Raw genomic sequence first — 22623 nt, forward strand, 5'->3', positions numbered from 1 at the left:
GTTAATGAATTCCCTGTCAATCAGTGATCCACACCACAGGTGAGGCAAATGAATCAGACTGATGTTTGATGAGGAAGAGGTGTTGGCTCAGCATTCAGGTTTCCAATGTTCATACATTGTTGGAAATTGTGCTACTGTGCTATTCCTGTGTGGCCAGGACAACAGTTACAAATGATAGCTTTGACATGTTGATAGTATAATATCCAATGGTGTCTGAATTTAGCCTGCTTGCTAAATTCATTCTTACTGCCATTTTTAAATGTCTAATCTAGCCTCACCAGCAGTTCCAGGCATGGATTAGCTTGATCCAGGCTGCCTGGGACTTCTCTGAGTCTTTTCTTGTGCTGCATGTAGAGAGAGACAGAAAGAGTGATTAAGTCAGCCTTCCTCTTTAAAGTGTCCCCTGTGCTGCATGACATTTTGTTCAGCAGAGTCCCTGGGACCATAAATACTTGGTTTTCAGGTGGTCAGCATGGACTGCTGGGGAATAGGGAAGGTGAAGAAAATCCACCTCTGCAAACTCATTGTGGTTTCTGGGGATCAATCTCATGCACCTAACATTTGATGGTAATGTTTTAATAATGCAATTGTAGCTGATGAATAGCATAGCATGTTGAGCACAGAACAGGGGAAATTATGCCTGCATAGCCACTGCGGGACTCTAAAGAGTGCTATGCTTTTAATGGCCTTGTAAAATATTTGTCATGTTTTGCTCAAATTTGCTCCCCCCTCTTAAATTTTGTTATCTCTTGCCTCTCTCTTAATTTACAGTATGCTGTTCAGATGGTGCTATCTTAAATAGTCATACCGATATGACTGGGTACTCATCCTTTGGCACTGGTCATTCCTACCCAGCTCCTATTTTCAGATGTGGCCATTTGTTAATGCCTTTGCCTACAAGGGATAAAAGAAGATCCCTCCCAAAAAAAGGATAAGAAAAACAAATCCTTCCTGATGTTCCCATTGGACACGTGGCGACACACTTTGAGATCCCTCTTGAGAAGAGTGAACTACCTGTTGAGTTACATTTTGCTTGGATGCAGTGTGTGTGTGTGTGTGTGTGTGCGCGTGGGGGGGATACAAGCTGTAGCACCAATAATAGCAGCACTCAACATTTCATTCTCATCACCAAGCCAATCTGTACAAGGGTTAGATTGTGTTTTGTAGTTTTAAAGGGAAAAGTTCATTGCTTTCAGAATAATTTTTTCTTATTCTTGGAGGATATGTTGTTCATTAAAGAAATACTTCTCCTGCTTGCCATGATGAGGTAGTTGTGTGTTTTCTAGTTTACTTAGGAAGAAGCAAAGTTGTTGTTAGATGTTTTGCTCTATAGAGGACCAAGCTCATCAGCCTTCAGCTGGTCCTTTTGAATACTTGCATTAGTTCTCTTGATTTTATTTACTTCCTTTTAGCCTACATTTCTCATGAATATTCAAAGCAGGGCACAGAAAATTGCTGACATAAAACCACATCCAAGGGCTTCTTGCATAAGACAGCTCTGAAGTACATGTGAAACTTATCCATATTCGAGAGGTTCTCCACTCATTAGTGGAGCATTGGCTAGCACAGCGTTTCTGTCGGTTACCATAGGGCTGTCAATTCGGTTCGGTCCGAACTGAAAATCAACCGAATTTCCCCTGATTCGGTGATTTTCTGTTTGGACGGATCCGAACTCAAAACTGGCGGGCAACCGGGGGGGGCGAATTCAGCGAGTTCGGGAGTTCGCATATAAATTCGGCAAATTCGGCCCCCCTTCAGGGGAGCCCGCTGAAAGGGCTCCGCTGGAGAGGCACGGGCTGCCCTTTAAACTGACCTGCGCCTCCCAGCTGGGAGGCTCAGATGAGTTTAAAGGGCAGCCCGCCCCCCTTCAGCGGGCTCCGCTGGAGAGGCGCGGGCTGCCCTTTAAACTCAGCTGGGAGGCTCAGATGAGTTTAAAGGGCAGCCTGCCCCCCTTCAGCGGGCTCCGCTGGAGAGGCGCGGGCTGCCCTTTAAACTGACCTGCGCCTCCCAGCTGGGATCTGAAGCGGGGGAGTTCGGACTTCGGCACATACCGAACCCACAAGGGTCAAATTCGGCCGAATCCGAACTGTACCGAATTTTTTTTTTGACAGCCCTAGGTTACCACCAACAGAGCACAACTTTCCCATTCCCCCCCCCCATACTGGAGCCTGAAATGCCCCCATGCTATTCCTGGGAGGAGAAGAATTTGAGGATTTCAGACTGTGGGAATATGGAGCATGCAAGAAAGTCATGCTTTCCGCCCGCAAAAATGTTGCACTGTATCCAATCCACCACTGAAATGCATGGGGCCATCTTCATGCATGGAAGGGTATATAAGTAGTTGTTCCCCATATGTACTGGAAAGTAGCTTACAGTCTTAAATGATGGAACAATTAAATCTGAACTCTTGCAGATGATGTACCATGCCATCATAAGCAGTTACACTCTTCAGAGTTTCTTGAAGAGTGTAACTCTGATTAGGACGACACTGTCAGTCATATAGAATATTAAAAACCTGATATTGTCCTCATGTTTGTTCTGACATGGTCCACTGTGTAAAATTCCTCCCAAAAGCTTTAATTGTTTCTAAGGGCCTAAGTACAAAGTACTTAACTAAGAATGTAGAAAGATCTCTGACACTTTTGATACCTTCCTTAGCATAGACTTCCATGTCTTTAGTGCAAAGACAATTATTTAAGAAAAGCACATCCTCCTATCTTATGTTTAACCATCTCCATCATATGTGTCGGATAGGTGTGTGCATGTATGCAAAAATGAAACTGAAGTGTGCATTAGCACTGGGAACTGAACACGCAAAACAGAAAGTGCTGTGTGGATATCCCCAGTTGTGTATCCGGCTCCAGTGAGGGCTATCTCAGTATTTCTCAGCCAAGATGACAAACATTATTCAATTTTCATGCATTTTAACAACAACATTTGACTTGTACCTGTATTGGAAAGCATGGACTTTGGTTTTCACATGTCTTCTGACAGTCTACTTTTCCCAGTAAAGAAAGTTGATTTGTACTCTGAGGTGTAAAAGCAAGGTCATGGTCTATGTATTGCCCCCATACAATGAAAATATCAGAATGTAGCTCATCTTCTGTAACAGCCTCATTAGATGTCTCAATAATTTTTCTTGTTACTTCACGCACCTGAGGAACAAAGAGTCAATTTAGTTGCTATGAATCATACAGTTTACTTTTCATAAATGATAAAATAGCCTGGGAGCAAAAGTAGCTATGCAACTTATTGTTTTTGCCAGAATATCTGATGTTGTAAAGCTGTTGTATAAGGATCAGTCTTTTTCTGTTTGCTGGCTTACTTTTAATGTTTTGACAGCCTGATATTTTTGTTCTGAAACCGGGAATGAATATGTTAGAGGTAGTCAAATATATACTGATGTATTTTCTATACAGTTGTAAAATGAGAAGCTTATTTCTAATTATCTTATGGCAGAAACAAATGACAATACTATGAAGTAGCCACTTTAAAGATCAGATATTACATCTCTAATCAGGTAGAATGACAATGGACCCTAAAGCCAGTGTGGTGTAGTGGTTAGTGTGTGTTGGACTAGAATTTTTATGACCCAGGTTCAAATTCCCAGATGTTTGCTAGGTGACCTGGGACCTCTCTCTATCTCTCTCAGTTTACCTCTCAAACTGGTTTTGTGAAGATAAAATGGAAGAGGGGAGAACGATGCTTAACTTACAATATGATAAAAGTACATTATTAGCTAAACAGTGAGAAGTTCCACATTTTAACAGGCCCTCGCTGTGCAGGTGGTTATCAGTTTGTACTCTTTGTATTTTTTTTAGCCTTCATACCACTTTTGAACAGTTTACACATATTTTGTCATATTTTGGTCTTCTTTGGTCTGCTTAGTGTTCAGTTTAAAATGAAGGCTCACATGCATCCATTCCTGAATATCTCCAGGAAAAAGGCAAAACCCTATCAGTTTTATTTTAAAAGGAATGGAAATTAATGAGACAGTCCGGGAATGGGTTATGAGTCATGTCTCCTGCAACATATGTGAGAACAGTGATACTAGACAGCATAAAAGTAGCTGCCAAGACATTGCTTAACCCCTCTAAATTTTAGCCATTAAGCTTTGTGGCAAATGATGCATTCACTAGCCTATCAATCACAATACTTGAACCATAAGATTTATGCTCCAGATAGGTTCTGACCAGTTGAAAAGCAAGTTTACTTCACATCACTGTACCACTTTCTACACAATGTAACATCTGTCATAATTAACAGGACTGGTAGAAGAGAGGAAGCATTTGACTTAACCCCTAGTCCTAAAAGACAGAACACCAACATTTTTAATAGGACGGCTAATCCAGCACCCTGGAGTAGTTTGTGAAGATGCTTAGCTTGCAGAGCTAATGAGAAAATAAGAATCAAACACTCATACTTAGGGCAATTCAAAGGTATATGGTGGGTAGTTATTGGTTCAAGAAATCTGTAGGGTAGTGTTCTTCTATCTTTGCAGACCCAGAATCCAATGAGTATGGCTGCATGTAGGGAAAGGAAGCCATGTTACAGAGTCACATGGCAAGAGAGGGAGCAAGAGTTATGACCTTACAAATATCAAGGCCAGGACTGTGGGCAGAAGGCCAAAGAATCAGTGCAGGAAACACAAGCCAAACTCCAGAAGATGTGTACTGTAGGAAGGAACAAGTTAAGAGTCAGAGTCATAGAGGAGTACTCTCCAACCAATGAGTAACCTTTGTTGTCATGCTGCATGCTTGAACGTAAAGAGGGGCAGGAGAAGTGGCAACCTTGCTCTCAATGCATGTGTAGCTAGCAGCAAGTCTTAACAAAAGGCAGCAAAAATGTGGCTTTATAGGGTCTTTTCCTCCAGAGGAAGGGTGATTTAGGTTGGAGGAACCCTCCTTAGGCTGAAGGAAGGCTTCAAACTTTACTCAGTGGAGTGGGAGGATAGGGGTAGGATCCACCTGAGTGAGTAGCCCAATGTCACCAAATGATATTCATAGATGAGTTGAGATTTGAACCAGAATTTCTAACTACTACACTAGACCTGGAATTTCATGCTCTGTATGCTCTCTGCGTCCAAATGGAGCATATCACCCAGTTGCAGAACCACTAAATTAGTACAAATTTGTAAACAATTCCAAATGCTCTAACCGGTGGCAATGGAAATCCATTATGTAAGAAACCTGAATGCCATCCTTTGGGTTGACTTAGTCCATCTTCATAAGCTGGAGGAAGCCATCTAGCCAGAGCTGTGTTAGAAGCACCCCATCTAGGATGTAACCTGGCAAATAATTAAAAAAATAGTTGGAAGTAATAATTACAGCAGATCAGTAGGCAACTATTTACAAACTTTCACCTGCAGATTCTTTTAATGACAGAGTTATGAAAAATAAGATCATGGAACTCTTGAAATGTTTAGACAAACTTTTTCCAAAAGTAAGATTTTAAAAAGAAAATCATATGTTTATTGGGAAACCCTATATATCTTAAAATTGATTCCCAACTCTAAGTATTATCACTTTTTGGAATATGTCAGAACTATATGCATCCAATCAAGAAAAGAATCTATGCAAAACTAAGACTTCAAGCAAAGAAACCAAGTTATTTCTTTTTCCATACCCCCAGTTGGCTGAGGAACTTTCACTTAGAATGGAAGGTAAATTAACTTCTCTAGGCACCTGACTTGCATGAAATTAGTCAGCTAGAACAAGCCCACTACTATTGCAGAGGTCTCCAGCATGGTTTTGATCCATAGGGTTGCCAACCTCCCGGTAATAGCAGAAGATCTGCTATTACAACTGATCTCCAGTCAATAGAGATCAGTTCACCTGGAGAAAATGGCCGCTTTGGCAATTGGACTCTATGGCATTGAGGTCCCTCCCCTCCCAAGCCCCACTCGACTCAGGCTCTGCCCCCTAAATCTCCCGCCGATAGTGAAGAGGGGCATGGCAACCCTATTGATCCATCCCCTCCTCAGAGAGGAGAAGGCAATAAACTGATCAAGCTGATAACTCCTCTTGACAGGGGGACAATTTCTGGACTTACAGTGAGAATTATTTTTGCTCTAGTGCTAGCAATTCTGTGTGTACGGTTGAGATTACAGGATTCTCTTGGGAGGCATACATATACACTGATCACTAAGTGCCAAGAGCAAGGCGAAAGAATAGGATGTAGGTAAATGAATTTGGGCCTAAATTTCCTGAGTTGAAGATTACTGGAAACCTAATCTAAGCACCTCTGCATTTCTAAAAGAAAGCAGGATCTAAATACAATAGTAATTAATAGAAATAGTAGTCCCAAATATTACTGGAAGACTGAAAAGATGGCAATCTATTATATCCATCTGTGCGTCAGCTCTTGAAACGTGTAAATGTTCAGAGAGAAAGTGGATCTGAATGGTATTAGGCAAACACTTGCATTTCTGTGGGAACACTAAATAGAGAACAGTTATTTTATTAATACCTCATTGATCTTCAGAATACCGAAGGGCTCAATTTGAAAAGCAATGTGGGATAGTAATATACTTAATTAGTTGCAATAATTCACACTTAAAGGTTGATGTACGCCTTAATAAAGCATTAAAATTAGTTGCAGTTGATTGGTCTTTATTGAAATACCATAAAATACTGCACATTGTGCTATTTCATTCAATTAAAAGTAATGATACGTTAATTTAACAGCTTAACTAGTGATTTTCCTCCTGATTGCCTTAACATTTTAACAGATCACTGGAATGTGGGCATAAGACACCTTACACTGGTTTTGTAAAGGAAATTTGCTATGGACAAAGAATGTGCATTGTGTCATAAACAGTATTACCTTGATTCAGGAGTTCTGATGCTCATATGGAGCTTCCCCAAGCACAACGGCTTTGTCATTAACTTGAATGGGATAAATAGAACTCTGATCACATTTGTACATCTCAAACAGAGGCCTTCTTTGAAACAAATGGGTGACTCGTACACAAGAGTCCTGTATTCATGTAGGACTGCATTGCAGTCTCTCAACTGGAATGTATGCCGGAGAGATACCGTTGTGCGTAAATAGCAGTGGTTCATTGTCTTAACAAAAAAATGCACCTCTAAATTCTGTGTGTGTTTGCTTAATCTACTTATATATTAAAACACAATTACTAAATTCTGTAAGATTCTTACTGGGAATCTCTCAAAGTCAGAGTTGCGCACTGAGCAGATGTACAGAAAAACAGTTCCCGAGGTAAACTCAGTCCCATGCTTTACACAAAGCCAGATATTTCTCCTTAATATCAAATAATTGCCACAGCTCTAGCTTCACTTTCTCCACATGAGCATGTACTTAATCCAAGCCAACTCAAATTTCAATGTGAAACAATGATAAAGTGAGGAAACAAAGACCAGAGCTTGCAGAATTCCCAGAGCAAAATTCCCTCTTGCGCTAGACTTTAGCACAGGCAGAAACAGAAAGAAAGAAAAGACCACAGTGCCTGCTTGTGCCAAATCTAATTTATTCTATTCCCATATTCACACTTGCATTCCCACTTAACACACGATCTTGTGCACTATAATATATAGGGAGGAAAGTGATAGGTGTTACACAAAATCTTGTACAAGTGGAACTGTGGTAAGTCCATTTATGTTTCTGCTTATCCATCCCTGGATCTAAGCCAAAGGGAGGAAATTAAATTGCACAGTGGAAAGGGAAGAAGCCAGTTCTGAAATCAGGAGTCTCCCACTCAAAGTGAAAGAATTGGCTGGATTGTATTATATTTATAAGACATACCTGTTGTTGCAAATACCAGTGATGTGTCTATATTTTCTGGTCATACAATTTTCAGGGCATTTTGGAGGCAGTGTATGTGGTAAGCATCCAGATATACCGGCTATCTTACTGAGCACATCAGTGGATAACAAATCTGAAAATTAAAAGACACATTTACCAATATTTTCTGAGCATTTGACCAGTACTGAATCACATCAGAGAGACTGTAGCTTGGTATGAGATGTTTGCCTTACTCCACTTTTCTAGAATGTGAATGTGTTTGTAGCTTATACATGTTAAACTAACATGGACTGACCCGAACATGGACTGACCTGAACAGGACACAGGGTCTTATTCCAAGACACTGAAATACTGGACAATTCTACCAACTATTTTGTCATCTTGCACAGAGAAGCCATTGAAATTCATAAACATCAGCACAACTTTAACAGAAAAGAAGAGAGTTTAAGAATGAATAAGGCTTGGCTTCCTGTCCTGAGAAACTCCAGACTAACAAAGACTTCAGTCCACAATAGCCATGCAGATTAGCTTTGATTCCACATGTTAACATATCACTTCAGGATACAATGGTTCCACTTTAACATACCACACCCTAATTAGCACATTATCTTGATATTTACAGGACAATGATTAGCACATTACCTTTGATACTTTTGCAAGACAATGACTCAGCTCAAACCCAACCCCCTTTTTGACTATATATTACTCTTCCAACACACTTGACACTGAGAGACACTGTCCTTCAGTGTAACTCCTCTGAAGATGCCTGCCACAGCTGCTGGCGAAACGTCAGGAAAGAAAATACCAAGACCATGGTCACACAGCCTGGATAACCTACAAGAACCGATGAACTCTGACCATGAAAGCCTTCGACAATATGTTAAACTAAATTTGGATTTAAATTTATTCTAATGTGTTAAAGGTGGGAACTCATTCATATATATGTAAGCCTTGTAAAAATATTTTTTAATTATGAAAAAGTGTGTTTCATGGTTTCATGGTCCCTAGCCTGGGAACACTGCCCTCGAGAGGGAGGAGCTTCCTATAGAGAGGCCGGGTGAGTGGATGCCTGGCAACAGGGCAGTAAAAGGAGGTGGTGAACTCCAAGAGGGAGAAGCAGCCAGCGAAGAAGCTGAGGCGTTTTTCCTCCTGTTGGTGTGGAAAAGAAGTTCCTGGGAAAAACATACAGTGGAGTCGAAGAAATGCTGTTAGCAGAGGATCGGCCATCCTCTGGAGTGAGCCATCAAACATTGAGAGAGTGTGTCTTCTCATTGACTGTGAGGAAAACTGGCTTCTTGGAGACTGCAAGGAAAAAACGGCTTCTCACTGTGAGCGAAAGTGGCTAGCAGACTTACCTCTCTCTCTTTTTTGGGACTGCCATTATAATTTTTATTTTTATTGTTCATTGAAACTCCCAGACTGACTTTATTGTTTCCCTCCCCTTTCAATAAACATTACTTGTTTAAGTGTCTTCAGGTTTTGAATGGGGCATCCACAGTCCTGTGGTCATTAATCTCGCCCTTTTTTAGACTAAAAGGGTTACATACACACACACATTTCAGAAACATGGGAACTGATCTAAGGGTCAACAACACAGTCTCAGTACTGCTAGAATAAAAGACATTGTCAGGATAAAACAGCTGTGGTATGCCAAGTATAAATAATGCTGATTCCCCCCCTCCCCCAAGCAGGCTTCTTTCCTCTATGTGCTTGATAGTTTTATCTTTAATAACAGTTTCTACTAATTTACTCAGACGAGATGTTAGGCTAACTGGACTGTAATTAAGAACTAGTTTTACATTTGTTGCTTTCTACAAGTAAAGCAACAAGTAAAGATACGCTGGTTAGAAAACCAACCGTTTCACATTTGAGCTCTTCAAAACCCTTGGTGGAGTGCCATCCACATATGGAGACTTATCATAAGAACATGAGAAAAGCCATGCTGGATCAGAACAAGGCCCATTAAGTCCAGCAGTCTGTTCACACACTGGCCAGCCAGTAGGGTTGCCAACTGCCAGGTAGTAGCAGGAGATCTCCTGCTAATTCAGCTGATCTACAGCCGATAGAGATCAGACCACCTGGAGAAAAATGGCCGCTTTGGCAATTGAACTCTATGGCATTTAAGTCCCTTCCCTCCCCAAACTCCGCCCTCTTCAGAATCCGCCTCCAAAATCTCCTGCCGGTGGTGAAGAGGGGCCTGGCAACCCTACCAGCCAGGTATATCAATATATCTAATTTTCAGTGTGGCTCCATCTATGGATACTCAAATCCAGAGACTGGAGCAATGAACAGACAAGATAGATCTTTCTATAAAACTGAGAAAAGCCACAAGTTTGCAGAAAAATTTAAATTTTAAAAAGGAACCACGTTGGGGGGATTAACTCCCCTCCCCCCAAGATATGCCAGCTACAATTGTGGATTAACCCTCCCTCCTCCTGATAAGCCAGCTAAGGCTGCTGTTCCTTGAAAGCATGACCTGGCCAACATGAGGCATGATCTGATTACATCTAGGTTAGATTACCGTAATGCTCATTACTTGCGGCTGCCTTTGAGAATGTCTGGAAACTTTAGCTTGTCCAAAATGCAGCAGTCAGGCTATTCAGTGGTGTGATACAGGGATCATATCACCCCAGTGCTAAAATATTTTCACTGGCTTTCCATTTGTTTCTGGGCACAATTTGAAACACAACAGGACGTTTGGAAGTCATTAATTCATAGGGTTGCCATAAGTCAGAAGCGACTTGACAGAACTGAACACCTAATTCAAATTGCTTGAAAGGACTACCTCCTCCCATATTGTCCAACCTGCCAGTTAGGATCTACCTCACAAACCCTTTTCTCTGTGTCCCCACCTTCAGAGGTTTTGCAGTAGTGGCACCTCACTTGTGGAATGCCATTTCCCTTGAGGCTAATGTCTACATTGTTTTCTTTAAGGTGCCAGGCTAAATGTTTCTGTTCACCCTGGCTTTTAATGAAAGGGTTGCTTTTTAAACATGATTTTAGTCTGGAAGAGTAAAAATATATGTCTGTGTCCAAGCTTCAGTATCATGATGCATATGTATGTTTTATTATTTTTATTTTGTAAGCTGCCCTGGGCAGGTTCCTGGAGAAGTGGCAGACTTCTTTTCTAAATAAGTAAACAAATAAAATAATAGAAGCACACATGTACCTTTAAAAATGAACAGCCTCTGGGATCTCAGTGTAGGTGTTGCTTGGCAACAACAACAATATTGCCAGCCTTGAAAACCTGGTCTGCTCAGAATGGTCCCCCCCCCCCCCCCACACACACATCCTTTAATTGGCTCTGTGGTACACTGTCCCAATGGACTCATTTATGATAACCAGAAATCTTTCCTCTATGGCATCACTTGAGGGTGCATTTATCCAGTTATTGTAAGGGTAGTTGAAGAAGGGCCAGTAACAGCATACCCTGAGGATAGGGTTGCCAGAACCCTCTTTGCCACCAGCAGGAGGTTTTTGAGGTGGAGCCTGAGGAGGGCAGAATTTGGGGAGCGACTTCAATGCCATAGAGTCCAATTGCCAAAGTGGCCATTTTCTTCAAGTGAACTGATCTCTATTGGCTGGAGATCGGTTGTATTAGCAGGAGATCTCCAGCTAGTACCTGGAGATTGGCGACCCATTCTGAGGATAGGGACTTTATCACTAGGGTTGCAAAACTCCAGGTACTAGCTGGAGATATTCTATTACAACTAATCTCCAGCTGATAGAGATAAGTTCAGCTGGAGAAAATGGCTGCGTTGGCAATTGGACTCTATGGCATTGAAGCCCCCCCCTCCCCAAACTCCGCCCTCCTCAGGTTCGGCCCCAAAAACCTCCTGCTGGTTGTGAAAGGGATCTGGCAGCCCTATTTATCACCCAGGCTCCCAGAGTCGGTGGCTAAGTACACAGCAGCGGAACCTGGAAGCCACAGCAGCAACTGTATGAACTGGCCAATGCTGTCACAGAAAGGGAATGAATAGGCAGCTAAGAATGCAGTGCAAGACCATGTGACTACATTCCTCAGTGTGGATGGTGCCAGTATATTCAATGACCTTTCCACCACATTACCTACAAACCTATCTAGACAGTCGGTGATATACTCAACCTTTATACCAGGCAGCAAGTCGCCATAGGGTCAATCCACCTATCACAGTACCCTCTCTTAATATTCCCAGTGATCAAATCTCCCACTGCCAAGAGCTTGATTCCCTCAACTGCAGAAAAGTATCCTTTTCATGAGAAGAAACTGGTTTGTCATCTGAGGAATGGATCACTTCTAAGGGATCATTTCCTTCTTTCTCAGCCTGATACCCTCTTACCTAAAAATTCTTAATCTCCGTAACAACAGAAGAGCCCTTAGTGAGGAAGCAGCACAGTTCTGGCAGGTCCCCAAAGATCTTGTCAGCCTACTTCTCTGCCATTCATGGCATCCTTAGCCTCTAAGTAACAAATCTGCTTCATGCGTCAACCACACACCCACAACTTCTGTCCATTAGGCAGATAATAATGCACATAGAGTTCTCTGCAAAACTTTGGATAGCATCCACCCACCCTGATGGATTTCTAACTTCATTACTGGTTTTATGGTTTAAAGCTGTTGCAGTAGAAAGCTGTGCAGACTAAAGAAGGTGGAATACATTTGTAGGAGCTGTACACAGGCCTATTGAAAATTATGACTGGTGCGCTACTGTGCTCATGTGCTGAAATGTTTTCTGGGGAGGAAAAGAAAAGTGAGAATGAGCTCCATACTGATTCTTTTCTCATGTGACATACACAAGGGTATGGATTTATTCTAACTATTGGGTTGTATGGAGGGGGAGAGAGGTAATTTGCCTGCTCCCCCTCCTAACAGCTGTCTCCAGCTTCTCTGGCTTTTATCCATGAGGGTCTGATGCCTTCCATGATCAGCTTTGGGGGGAGTTGCAGGGTGCTTCTGGGGACTAATCTACTTCCTCAATGCAAAGCTGGCAGAATCCAACCTGCAATGCATTCAATTCAATGTTTTAAAAATCAAATAATACATTTTAATGTGTAAATGTTGCTATTGCTTTTATTATTATGGGTATAACACAGCTGGGAGGATTTTTTCCAGTCAAAGAGTTGAGGTAGGCATCACTTGTCAAAACTGTGCTGGCTGATATTAATGCTGCTTACCTGTTCATTAATATATATTTATATCCCACTTTTCTTCTATGGACCACAAAGTGACATAAAGTGGCAAAGTCCTAAGTAGTCTCCTATCCAGTCACTGCCAGCTCCCAAACAACTTTCAGCAAGGTTGCTACATTGTGTGCCCTCTGACCATTACCTGAGACCCATATGTATGGACTGTGGAAATCTGTAGAAAACATAGTTCTAAAGCCAACCTCCACTCTTCTTTTTAAAGTGCTCCAATATCACTTATTGCTGCATGCTTCGAGGAATAGATAATAAAGTCTACAATAATACTGAACAAAATAGTACTTAAAATATTCATGTGAGGATCTGAACTCCCTGATTGTACATGTAGACATAGATCCTATTCAGAAAATCAGAATCTCTCCGCCTGAAGCACAAATTGAGTTTTGTAAGATCTTTTTAAACAGCTTAAACATGCGTCGTGACTCTGAGGTCTAGATATCAATTCAACTCCTACCTGCAGCAAAATAACAATAACATAAAGTCAATAATGATTTAATCCAAGAGGCATAGCCTGCAAGCATCCACAGGGACTTCTTGTGAATATTTGCTTGTGTATTTACCACTTGGAAACAATGATCGTTTACGCTTCTGGTGAAGTTTTTCTTTTAAAACTTGTATTGAAGCTTCCATTTTTTCAGCTGCTCGAGAGACAGCTTGAGTCTCTTGTTCTGGGTGTTTGGAGAAAGCCAGAAACTGCGCAGGAGTCATTGTTCTGCTCCTTTGAAGATGTCTACAAAAGAAATGGAAATATTTGTGTTTAAAAATTTAATACTGATATCAGTATTTTAGGTTTGGATGGGGAAGAAGACTAGACATATAAAACTCTGCCTCAACAAGTTCAGCACATCCTTCTTTACCAGGATGCATCTGGTCTGGTAAGGTATGTTTAGTGGGCCATGTTTTGTTGGCAATTCTTCAAGAATATTGGTTAGATCCAGGCAACTTTTTCAGTCAGACTTGTCCTATTACACTCCCTACTAAAGATCCCATCCCATAACCTCCATTTTTAGTAATCAAAGGGGATCCCTCCCTCTTTTTCCACCAACAGAGATGATTACTATTCTTTATATTTCACAAATTTTCTTTAAGTTCCTAACAATTTGTCCTCTCAATAGCAAAAGTACATTGTAGAAGATGGTAATTGTGTTTTTTTCTTTATCATGCAATGTTTAGATATTAAAGAGCATAAGAAGTCACTCAAAGAACTATCATTGTCAAAAATGCTGATTTGTTTTGATCCAAAGATGCCCAGTTCTACTAAATGTAGTCAATGACAAAGGTCCATTGGGGCATTCAAGTTTCTTTGTGAGTGACAAAAGAAGTAGTTGAGAAAGCAAAAGCACATCACTTGCAAGTTTTCCCTCCCTCATAGTATTACGAGCAGCCTCCTGTTGTTCAAGCCATGGCTAAGAGAACTAATTAAAATCTCTGATAGTTGCAGCATGGGTGTTTGATATTGTACTATACTGAAATCTCAGCTGGTGATTTGACGTTTACTATGAGACTGCTCTAAACTCAATCAATATTAAAATATGAAGTCTTACTTTAATTCCATAACTGCACATACATTTTTAGAGTGATTAATTATGCCATGTGTGGAGAAATGCCCTCCAACTGAGAATTCACCTTAATATTTCAGTATTTGGTGCTGCTCTCTGCATATGCCCCAGAAACTTTAATGCTGAATAAAAGACTGCCAAAAGGAAAACTACAGATGCCATCTCCCTCCCATGCACCTTCAGTGCTTAGTTTTGCAGGTGGACCTGGCTGGATTGAAACAAAACATTTACCATGTAACAGCTTAGTTAGAATGTCACACCCACAGACAGAGACGCGGGGAACCAAACACTACAGTATATCTCTTCCTTTTGGGTCAGGAAGAAAGGAACAACCCCAGAGATGGGATTGACTCCTAAAAGGCAGTCCTAAAATTCTCTGGGTACACCAGAGCAGCTTGCTTTTCTTCATCTTGCCTCTTCAGCTTGCCAAACCATGAAAGGGTAGGTTTTACATCAGGACTTGATCTTGTTCGTGTGTAGAGGGACAATGGGGAGAAGCCCCCAAATTGGAGAGCAGAGGTAATGGAGGACTTTTAATTGCTGTAACTTTGGAAGTTAATAGCCTGTCCTTGTAACAACATTGTCCAGATACGTCTAGTGTTTGGGTTAGAAGACTGCATGTTTTTACCTTTTCATTATAAGCTTGCTCATTCTGGTGCTTGTACAGATCATGTGTTCACTTTTTATTTATTACGTTTAAAAAATGATTTCAAAACCTGGTTTCTGTGCCCATAATACACATGATTCGGTCATCCCCACATTGTCTAGTACGAGTGAAACGGGAGATGTGGCAAATTGGTGGAGCCTTTAAACAGCAGTACAGCAAAGACTTCCAGAAGTGCTAATTCTTCTAGCATGAGATACTTTTCAAGATCAGTTGGTGACAGCAGGTGATGCCTAGAGAGAAGGTGGATAAATCCTCTGTGAGTCAGGGGTGAAGGAAAGTCAGTGCATCATCAGATAGAGATCTAGGATGGTTGTAGCTCTCTGAATTGTCAGAGGGATGTATAAACCAGCTTGCATTGTTGCTCAAAATGAGATTCTTGTCTCTTCTGTCCATGATTTTGGACATCTCGTTTCTATATGAACTTTCATTTCCAGAATGAAACCTTCAGGTGAGTAGCAAACTTGGAACAGTAATATGGTATTAGATTTGACAGAAGCAGAACAATAAGATTGTCCATTGATCACCATGATCATTTGTGCAGAACACGTCCGCAAGTTCCCAGCATATACATATCCCTGAGTTTATTTATGTTCCTGAAAGACATACTGGAACAAAACTGTTTACATACTATGAAGCAAAGCTGATGCATTTCATTAATTTCTTCTAGTCTTGATAGCCATGGAGTGATAGCAATGTTTACTGACATTCTGAAATAGCAGTTTCTTCTTTGGGGCATATAAATCGATTTTATGCTTCTTTGAATACCATATGGTCCCTTTTGTATTCTCACCAGGACACAAATAGGCACCAGCATTAGACTGGGTGAGGGAATCTGAAGTGACAGCATCTGGAGGGGTTTTGCAGACTTATTCAGCCTTCGTGGAAGCTGTATTGGCATTTCATAGGTACACTATTGTGCTATGAGAAGGGGGGGAAAACTGATATGCCATTCATAAAATTCTAAAATGAGAAAAACTGTATGGATTATGTATACTGGCTTTGATTCAACTGAAGTTATTCATGACTATATTCCACCAAAAGCAATGGGACTATCTTTGTCGTGACTAATAGTTCCATTGGTTGCAGTGACAGCAACAACCAATGACCTATCTACAGATTACAAATTACAATTACTATCTAATCTTCCCACAATCTATCTAATCTAAAATCAAAATCTTCCTTCATCTATGTTGTAGCATCCCCACTGAGGTCTTCCAAACATTGGCAGTGAACATTATGTATCACATTTTGTTCTCCACCTTCCTCTAAAGAGCTTCCCACAATTATCCCATTTGCAGTCTGATCTTATACTTGTTCATTTGGAATTTAAATCCCATTGAGTTCAATCAACCTCAGTTCCAAGTAAGATCAACCTTAATGTTGCTAAATTTCAATGAGTTTTCATTTTAAAATAGTTTGCTATATTAACAAGGAGATGATTGGATAAGACTAATGAACAGGTGCCAAAAGTACTATGCCAAGTCTATTGCAAGAGGATGCAAGATTGATCTTAACTGTATTAACTGCTATATTTAGCTTTGGAAATTAGAAGGAATTATGCAAGTGAAGTTTGTTTTATTTTAAAAACTTTGATTTACTTATTTACAATAGCCATGTCTTATTAAATGTATACCCGCCCCCCAACATTCTGTGACAGCATAGGGACAAGCTAACTAAATCTTTGGGAGAGTCCTTTGCTTAGCAGTATAATATGTGTTTTTAACACAGAAGGTCCTGAGTTCAATATCTAGCATTGCTAGTTAAAATGATCTCAAGAAGGAGTGCTAGAAAAGTTTCTGCCTAAAATGCAGGGAAGCTAAAGTCACAGCAGAGGCTGAGAATGGAGGATTATGGTAGAATATCCTTGACATCAGCAGTTAAAGGATTTCTAGTAGCAGGGAAATTCCATTCTCTGCCTGGGACTATGGAGAGTTGCTATGATACAAAGTATAAAATACTAAACTAGAAGTCCAATCATTTGACATATTTTAGGCAGCTACATATGCTCATTTAGATCAGAGTTCTGACAATATAAGGTAGCTTCATACATGCAATTTTAAGTCATAACAGAAGAGCTAAGCAAGTGTTTAATGGTACAATCCTAGAAGTCAATGGGGTTAGAAGGGTGTAACCCTGCTTAAGACTCCATTGTAAATCTCTTCCACTGAACTCAACATGAATTATGGGAAAGATGAATTTTATAGGCAAATGTGCAGGAAGGAGACAGAGTTTGAGCAGATAAGGGAAAAGAGGTGCTTAACCCTTCTTGCGTGGATTATTTGTCAGATCAAGCAACCCACACTCTTCCTGGGTTCCAGGTAACTGTTACTGGCATCTTTTCCATTTAATATGCTTTTTCCTTTCATATGCATAGAAGCCGTGAGAGGAAAAACCCACCACACCTGAAGTTGCTGAATCAACCTCCTTAAGAATCAGAAAGGCCTCCAAAGTTTAGGACATTTTTACTAAAAGTATATTGTATCATTAAACAGTAAAGTGACACATAATGTGCAGATAATGAAAGCAGCTCCACAGGGCTAGACCCAAGAAAAAAGGGAGTTTCAGAATACCTCAGGCTTACAGGAAAATACAAAAGTAGGTACAAACGTAGGTATGAAAAACACTATAACCTCTTGACTGAAGGCTGCTTACCTGAAGTATGTGAAAACCTTTGGCTCTGATATCTCTAGGGTTGCCAGGTCACCCCCTCCTCCAATGGGAGGCTTCTGGGTCAGAGCTGAAGGGATTATGTGTGGCCGGGCCAACGCATGTGTGCATCACTTCCGGTTTACGCCCGGAAGTGCCGGATCATGAGGGGCCCTTTAGCACTCAAACTCACAATGCGGTGTGCTGCAGCGTGTAGGCATGCGTGCATGTGTGCCCACTGACTCTCAGCTGTTTGACGGGCAGGGGGTGAACTGGCGGGGGTTTGCCCGCCACCACTGGGCACCTGGCAACCCTAGATATCTCCCAAGCAAAGAGAAGCCAGCATCTGTACAGTCTAGGAAAACATTTGAAAAGAAAAAAAAAGTCTCTCTGCTTTCCAGATGTCTACAAGATTTGGAGTCTGCTTTCAAAACAGAGGCTTAGCTTGAGGCACAAGGATGCCCCCTCCCTTCTCCAGACAGTGGATAAAGTTGAGGAGATTTACCTCTTCAATTAAGTGGGGAAAGATTTTTTACATTCCACTTCAAGAAACCTATTCCACCTACTTCTGGGTAGTGATAAAAGTCTCAGGTCCAGGCTGACAACCAGCCCTAAAGTTTTCTAAACAGCAGAAGTGATGTTTCAATCCCCCTATCCCAACTACCTACTGGTAAAAGTAAGTTTGGGAGAACCAGACCCTCATGCTATGCTACTGAAAACCAGGGAGATATCTGGATGATGAGAAATAAAGCAAGCATCATTTTTACTTTGAACACATCTGAGACACCAGTGGTCTACCAGCAGTTTTGTATAGCTCCAAAACTTTACGAAAGGACTTCTGTTAGAGACTGAGGGATAAACAGCACTATTTTGTTTTTATGGGTCCCCACTTTTTTATGTTTTAAAAGCTAGTACACTTAACTAGATCTGTCAAAATTAATTTTTATAGTCAAAAGCTATAGCAATATGTGCACAGTGTACAAACAAGCTGTAGTATTTTATGATTATAAATACCGAATAAATCTTGCAAATCTGTTAAACTTGGATCAGATCCTATAATACTACATTAGTTCAAGAAACTGATAGACTCACTGCAGTAATGTAAAAGTCATCGGATTAAAAAAAACAGTGATATGATCATGTTTAAATCTTGATCTAACAATTCTGGGAGTCATATTGAAATCCAATTTGATTTCAAACAAACATTGAAAGAATGACCGCTCAACTTCATTGTAATTGTTATTTACTTCAAATACTTCCAATTATTTTATTTTTGCAGTAAACCACCTGTGTTCTCACATTACTCAAGGGGGGATCATTTTCACTACTGCACTCAAAACACAGAAATGAACGATACCCTCCTTTTTTACCAAAAAATCTCAGTTTTTTACCAAAAAATCTCATGAAGCAGACATGCCACTACCAAACTTTTTGGGCCAGGATACTTAGAGGGTTGCCTCCTCCCAAATATGCCTGTCCCCAAAATTTGATAATTTACCAAGGTCTTTCTTTGTATACCTCCACCATCAAAAGTGAGATTAGTCATTAGAGAAAGAGTCTTTTTTTTGCAGCAGCTTCTTGCTTGAAAAATACAAACCCACTAACTATCCATCTGTTTTCTGATCTTATTTTCAGGCACCAAGTTAAAACAACAACAACAACAAACACACATCCAGGCATTTGCTTGAGAGACTGCATCCTCCCTTTTGGAGTAATATATTTTTTATTCTGTTTACTGGTTTTAGTTGTTCTGTTCATGTTCTGTTGGGTGATGTGCATCTCAGTCCTAAGCACCATCACTCTGGTGCATCATTGATAGCTAGTCACTGTCTTGTGCTCTCTCTTTCAGCAGAGAAAAGAAATGTCAAATAAGACCCACATCCAAGGAGCTGATTGCAAATCAACTGCCCTGGAGTCCAATATCCACTAATCAAGGCCTGCTGCCAATGATGCTTCCATGCCTTTCAGATATGGAAGCAGCCAACCAGTGCAGAGCACCTCCCTGATATCACTACCCACAGAACAAGAGAAGTAACAAATGCAACACAGCACCCTCCACTGTATGAAGGACAGTGATGTGGTCCATAGGAGGCCTGTGTCTACCATATTCCAGGAATATCTGCAGAGGGGATTTGAATCTCTTCCCACAAACACATACCTCTGACAGGCAGATGCCTAAGGAAGAACGTATGGCCACTTGAACCATATTACCCAGATTGCTCAGTGGGCAGAGGAAAACCCCACATAAAAGCCACAGCCTGTCCCAGGCAAGAGATCATGTCTCAGTGATGGAAGAATCACTCAAAGAGCAGCTTCTTACCAGACAAGGGGGGCACACAGATAGCAGCAAGAAAGCACACATCTGCACATTCACAGCAATAATTCCTATTATCTCCAACAAATCTATAAAATCTGTTATAAAAATTGCAAGGTCTGTTAAGGAAACCCTACATTTGTGCATGGGTCAGTGTTCAAGTTCAAATTAAGTTTACAAATGGTGTATAGTTTTGTTCAGCCAGTGCAAGTTGTTCCAAAATTTAGTTCATTAAGTCAGCAAATATAATCCTGAAATATTGTATGGGGAATCATTAAGAGTTTCGCAATCTGAAGCTGGATGAGAAACTGCCTCTTCAGCCCAGGAGTGCTTTTTCATTCTCAAGGGCAGTACTGAACTTATTTATATTGTATTGCTGTTTCTTCAGTTATTTGCAAGCTAAACATTTGGATTTTCATAGTAATCTGAACGCTGTAACTTTCTGAAGATCAAATCTGGAATTGTACCGTTTTTCTTCCTTGATTTGTTTCAGTATTTGCACTGTCTTGCTCCCCCACGCACCATTTATACTTCAAGTCCAGAATTCTCAAACTTTGTTAAAACAAGTCTTTCAAGGAAAATAAGAAGACAAAAGAAGTATTGACGCCTCCACAAACATTGCCAAGGGTTTAGAAAATACTTTCAAGATATTCAGTTGATTAATTGGGAAATATACTGAGATTGCCCAAACTGTTACCCTTTGTGGGCAAAGTCAGTTGGGGAGGAGATTAAAAATGTTTATGGAGAGTGAAGTTCAATATCAGAACAATGCTAACCAGATGAGACAAGAGGATTTCAGCTGGTAGCCACATTACCTTCTATGCAAGCCCTTTATTTGGTGGAGTAAATCCAATGGAAACTAAATTGAATTTGGCAAAGTATCACAAATAATTAACTAGACTTGAGGCATATTTGCAAACACACACACACACACACTCACACACACACACACACATGTGCTTAATGAACTTGGGGGGTAGAGACAGCAGAATTGTGACATCAGAGTTCACTCCCAGCCTCTATGTATTTGTTATGAACAAAGCCAGCCTGGAGAATATGGCAGCTTTGGAATATAGACTCTATTCCATCATATCCACGCTGAGCTCCCACTCCTCCCCAAACCCTCCTTGTAGTAGAATAGTAAAGAGTTAACTGGAATCTGATTAGGGGTTGGAGGAAAACTCTTTTCTTGCCTTCAGTTTCTGTGTTATTCTGATTTTAATTGTAATAAATAAATTGCATTACATAACTGCAATTCATGTGAGTACAGAAATTTACTTCATTACCACAGTGAGATCACAAAACTCCTTTCTAAGGCTCCACCCCCAAATCTCCAGGAATTTCCCAACCTGGAGTTGGCAGTCCTGGCCCATGTACATACAGTTTTATACACAAGCTAAAGTTTAAACATACAGATGCTCATCGAGGGTTGCCAACCTCCAGGTACTAGCTGGAGATCTCATGCTATTACAACTGATCTCCAGCTGATATAGATGAGTTCACCTGTTTTATTATATAATCTATGCTATTGTGTGAGCTGCCCTGAGCCTGGCTTTGCTGGGGAGGGTGGGATATAAGCTTAATAAAACAACTATATAAAATAAATACATCACTCCCTGGATAAAACAGCTAAAGACACTTTCTGAGAAGTGGATAGTGTGTTATCTGCTGTCAAGTAGATCGGTCAATTGCATGAGAGATGTGGCAAGGAAAAATTAAACTTCATTTCCCCCCTTTTATAAAGTGTGAAATGGTAGATGAAAAGCCAATGGCTGTTAAATGTAGGAAAAAGAAAAGAAGTCTGCAATCCCTGAAAGACATGATATTGCTGCAGGGGTTAGTTCTGGTGATCATCTAAGAGGTCTTAGAGTTTTTCCTCTTTGCAATAGCTCTAAACAGGGGCCAGATGGCAATAAACAATCAGATGAGAGTAAAATAATCACTTGAAACGGGGCATGATCACCTCCATAATAGTCATCCACCCTAAAATTGTAAATCTGAGGAAGCAAACCTGGTGAGACCAACACATAATCAATTAGGCTAGCACCACTGTATGTCACACGTGTAGTCATCTACTGTATCTAATTCTCTATATCCATTTAAAATCATTAGGCCATCATTTAAAATCATTAAAATCACCAGCAAAATTAACGTTGTGATCTTCTAATATCCTTTCATATAGAAATGGGTATGAGAGCTCATTCAAAAATTTCATTGGCCTTGATGATAGAAGAGTTTCATCATCAGGCCCAATACAGGCATTAAATAACAATGCTCTCAGATGTTGTGCAATAACTTTATCTAAAAACGCCCCCAACTTATTTGAAAGAGCCTGGATATCACTATGAACTGTTAATGGGGGGAGATAAATTGTAACAACGAAGAGGGAAAATGATGGAAACTGTAACAGTTAATTTTACTGTATTTTTTCTTACCTTTTTTTTATATATTGTATGTTTTGTTAAAAACTTAATAAAATTATAAAAGAAAAG

General features: G+C 40.5%; 1 protein-coding gene across 1 annotated transcript in view; it reads right to left on the bottom strand.

The window, feature by feature from the left end:
* The window catches only part of TPO (thyroid peroxidase), a 117294-nt gene that overhangs the window by 89608 nt on the left and 5063 nt on the right, over positions 1-22623 (bottom strand). Inside the window, exons 4-7 of the mRNA XM_056856343.1 lie at positions 13506-13675; positions 7765-7897; positions 5158-5287; positions 2949-3155 (exon numbers count right to left, since the gene is read on the bottom strand). Of these exons, the coding sequence (XP_056712321.1) occupies positions 2949-3155; positions 5158-5287; positions 7765-7897; positions 13506-13675 (640 nt within the window). The remainder of the gene's footprint in view (positions 1-2948; positions 3156-5157; positions 5288-7764; positions 7898-13505; positions 13676-22623) is intronic.

Source organism: Euleptes europaea, chromosome 10 (assembly GCF_029931775.1).
Source record: "Euleptes europaea isolate rEulEur1 chromosome 10, rEulEur1.hap1, whole genome shotgun sequence".
Lineage (NCBI taxonomy): Eukaryota > Metazoa > Chordata > Lepidosauria > Squamata > Sphaerodactylidae > Euleptes > Euleptes europaea.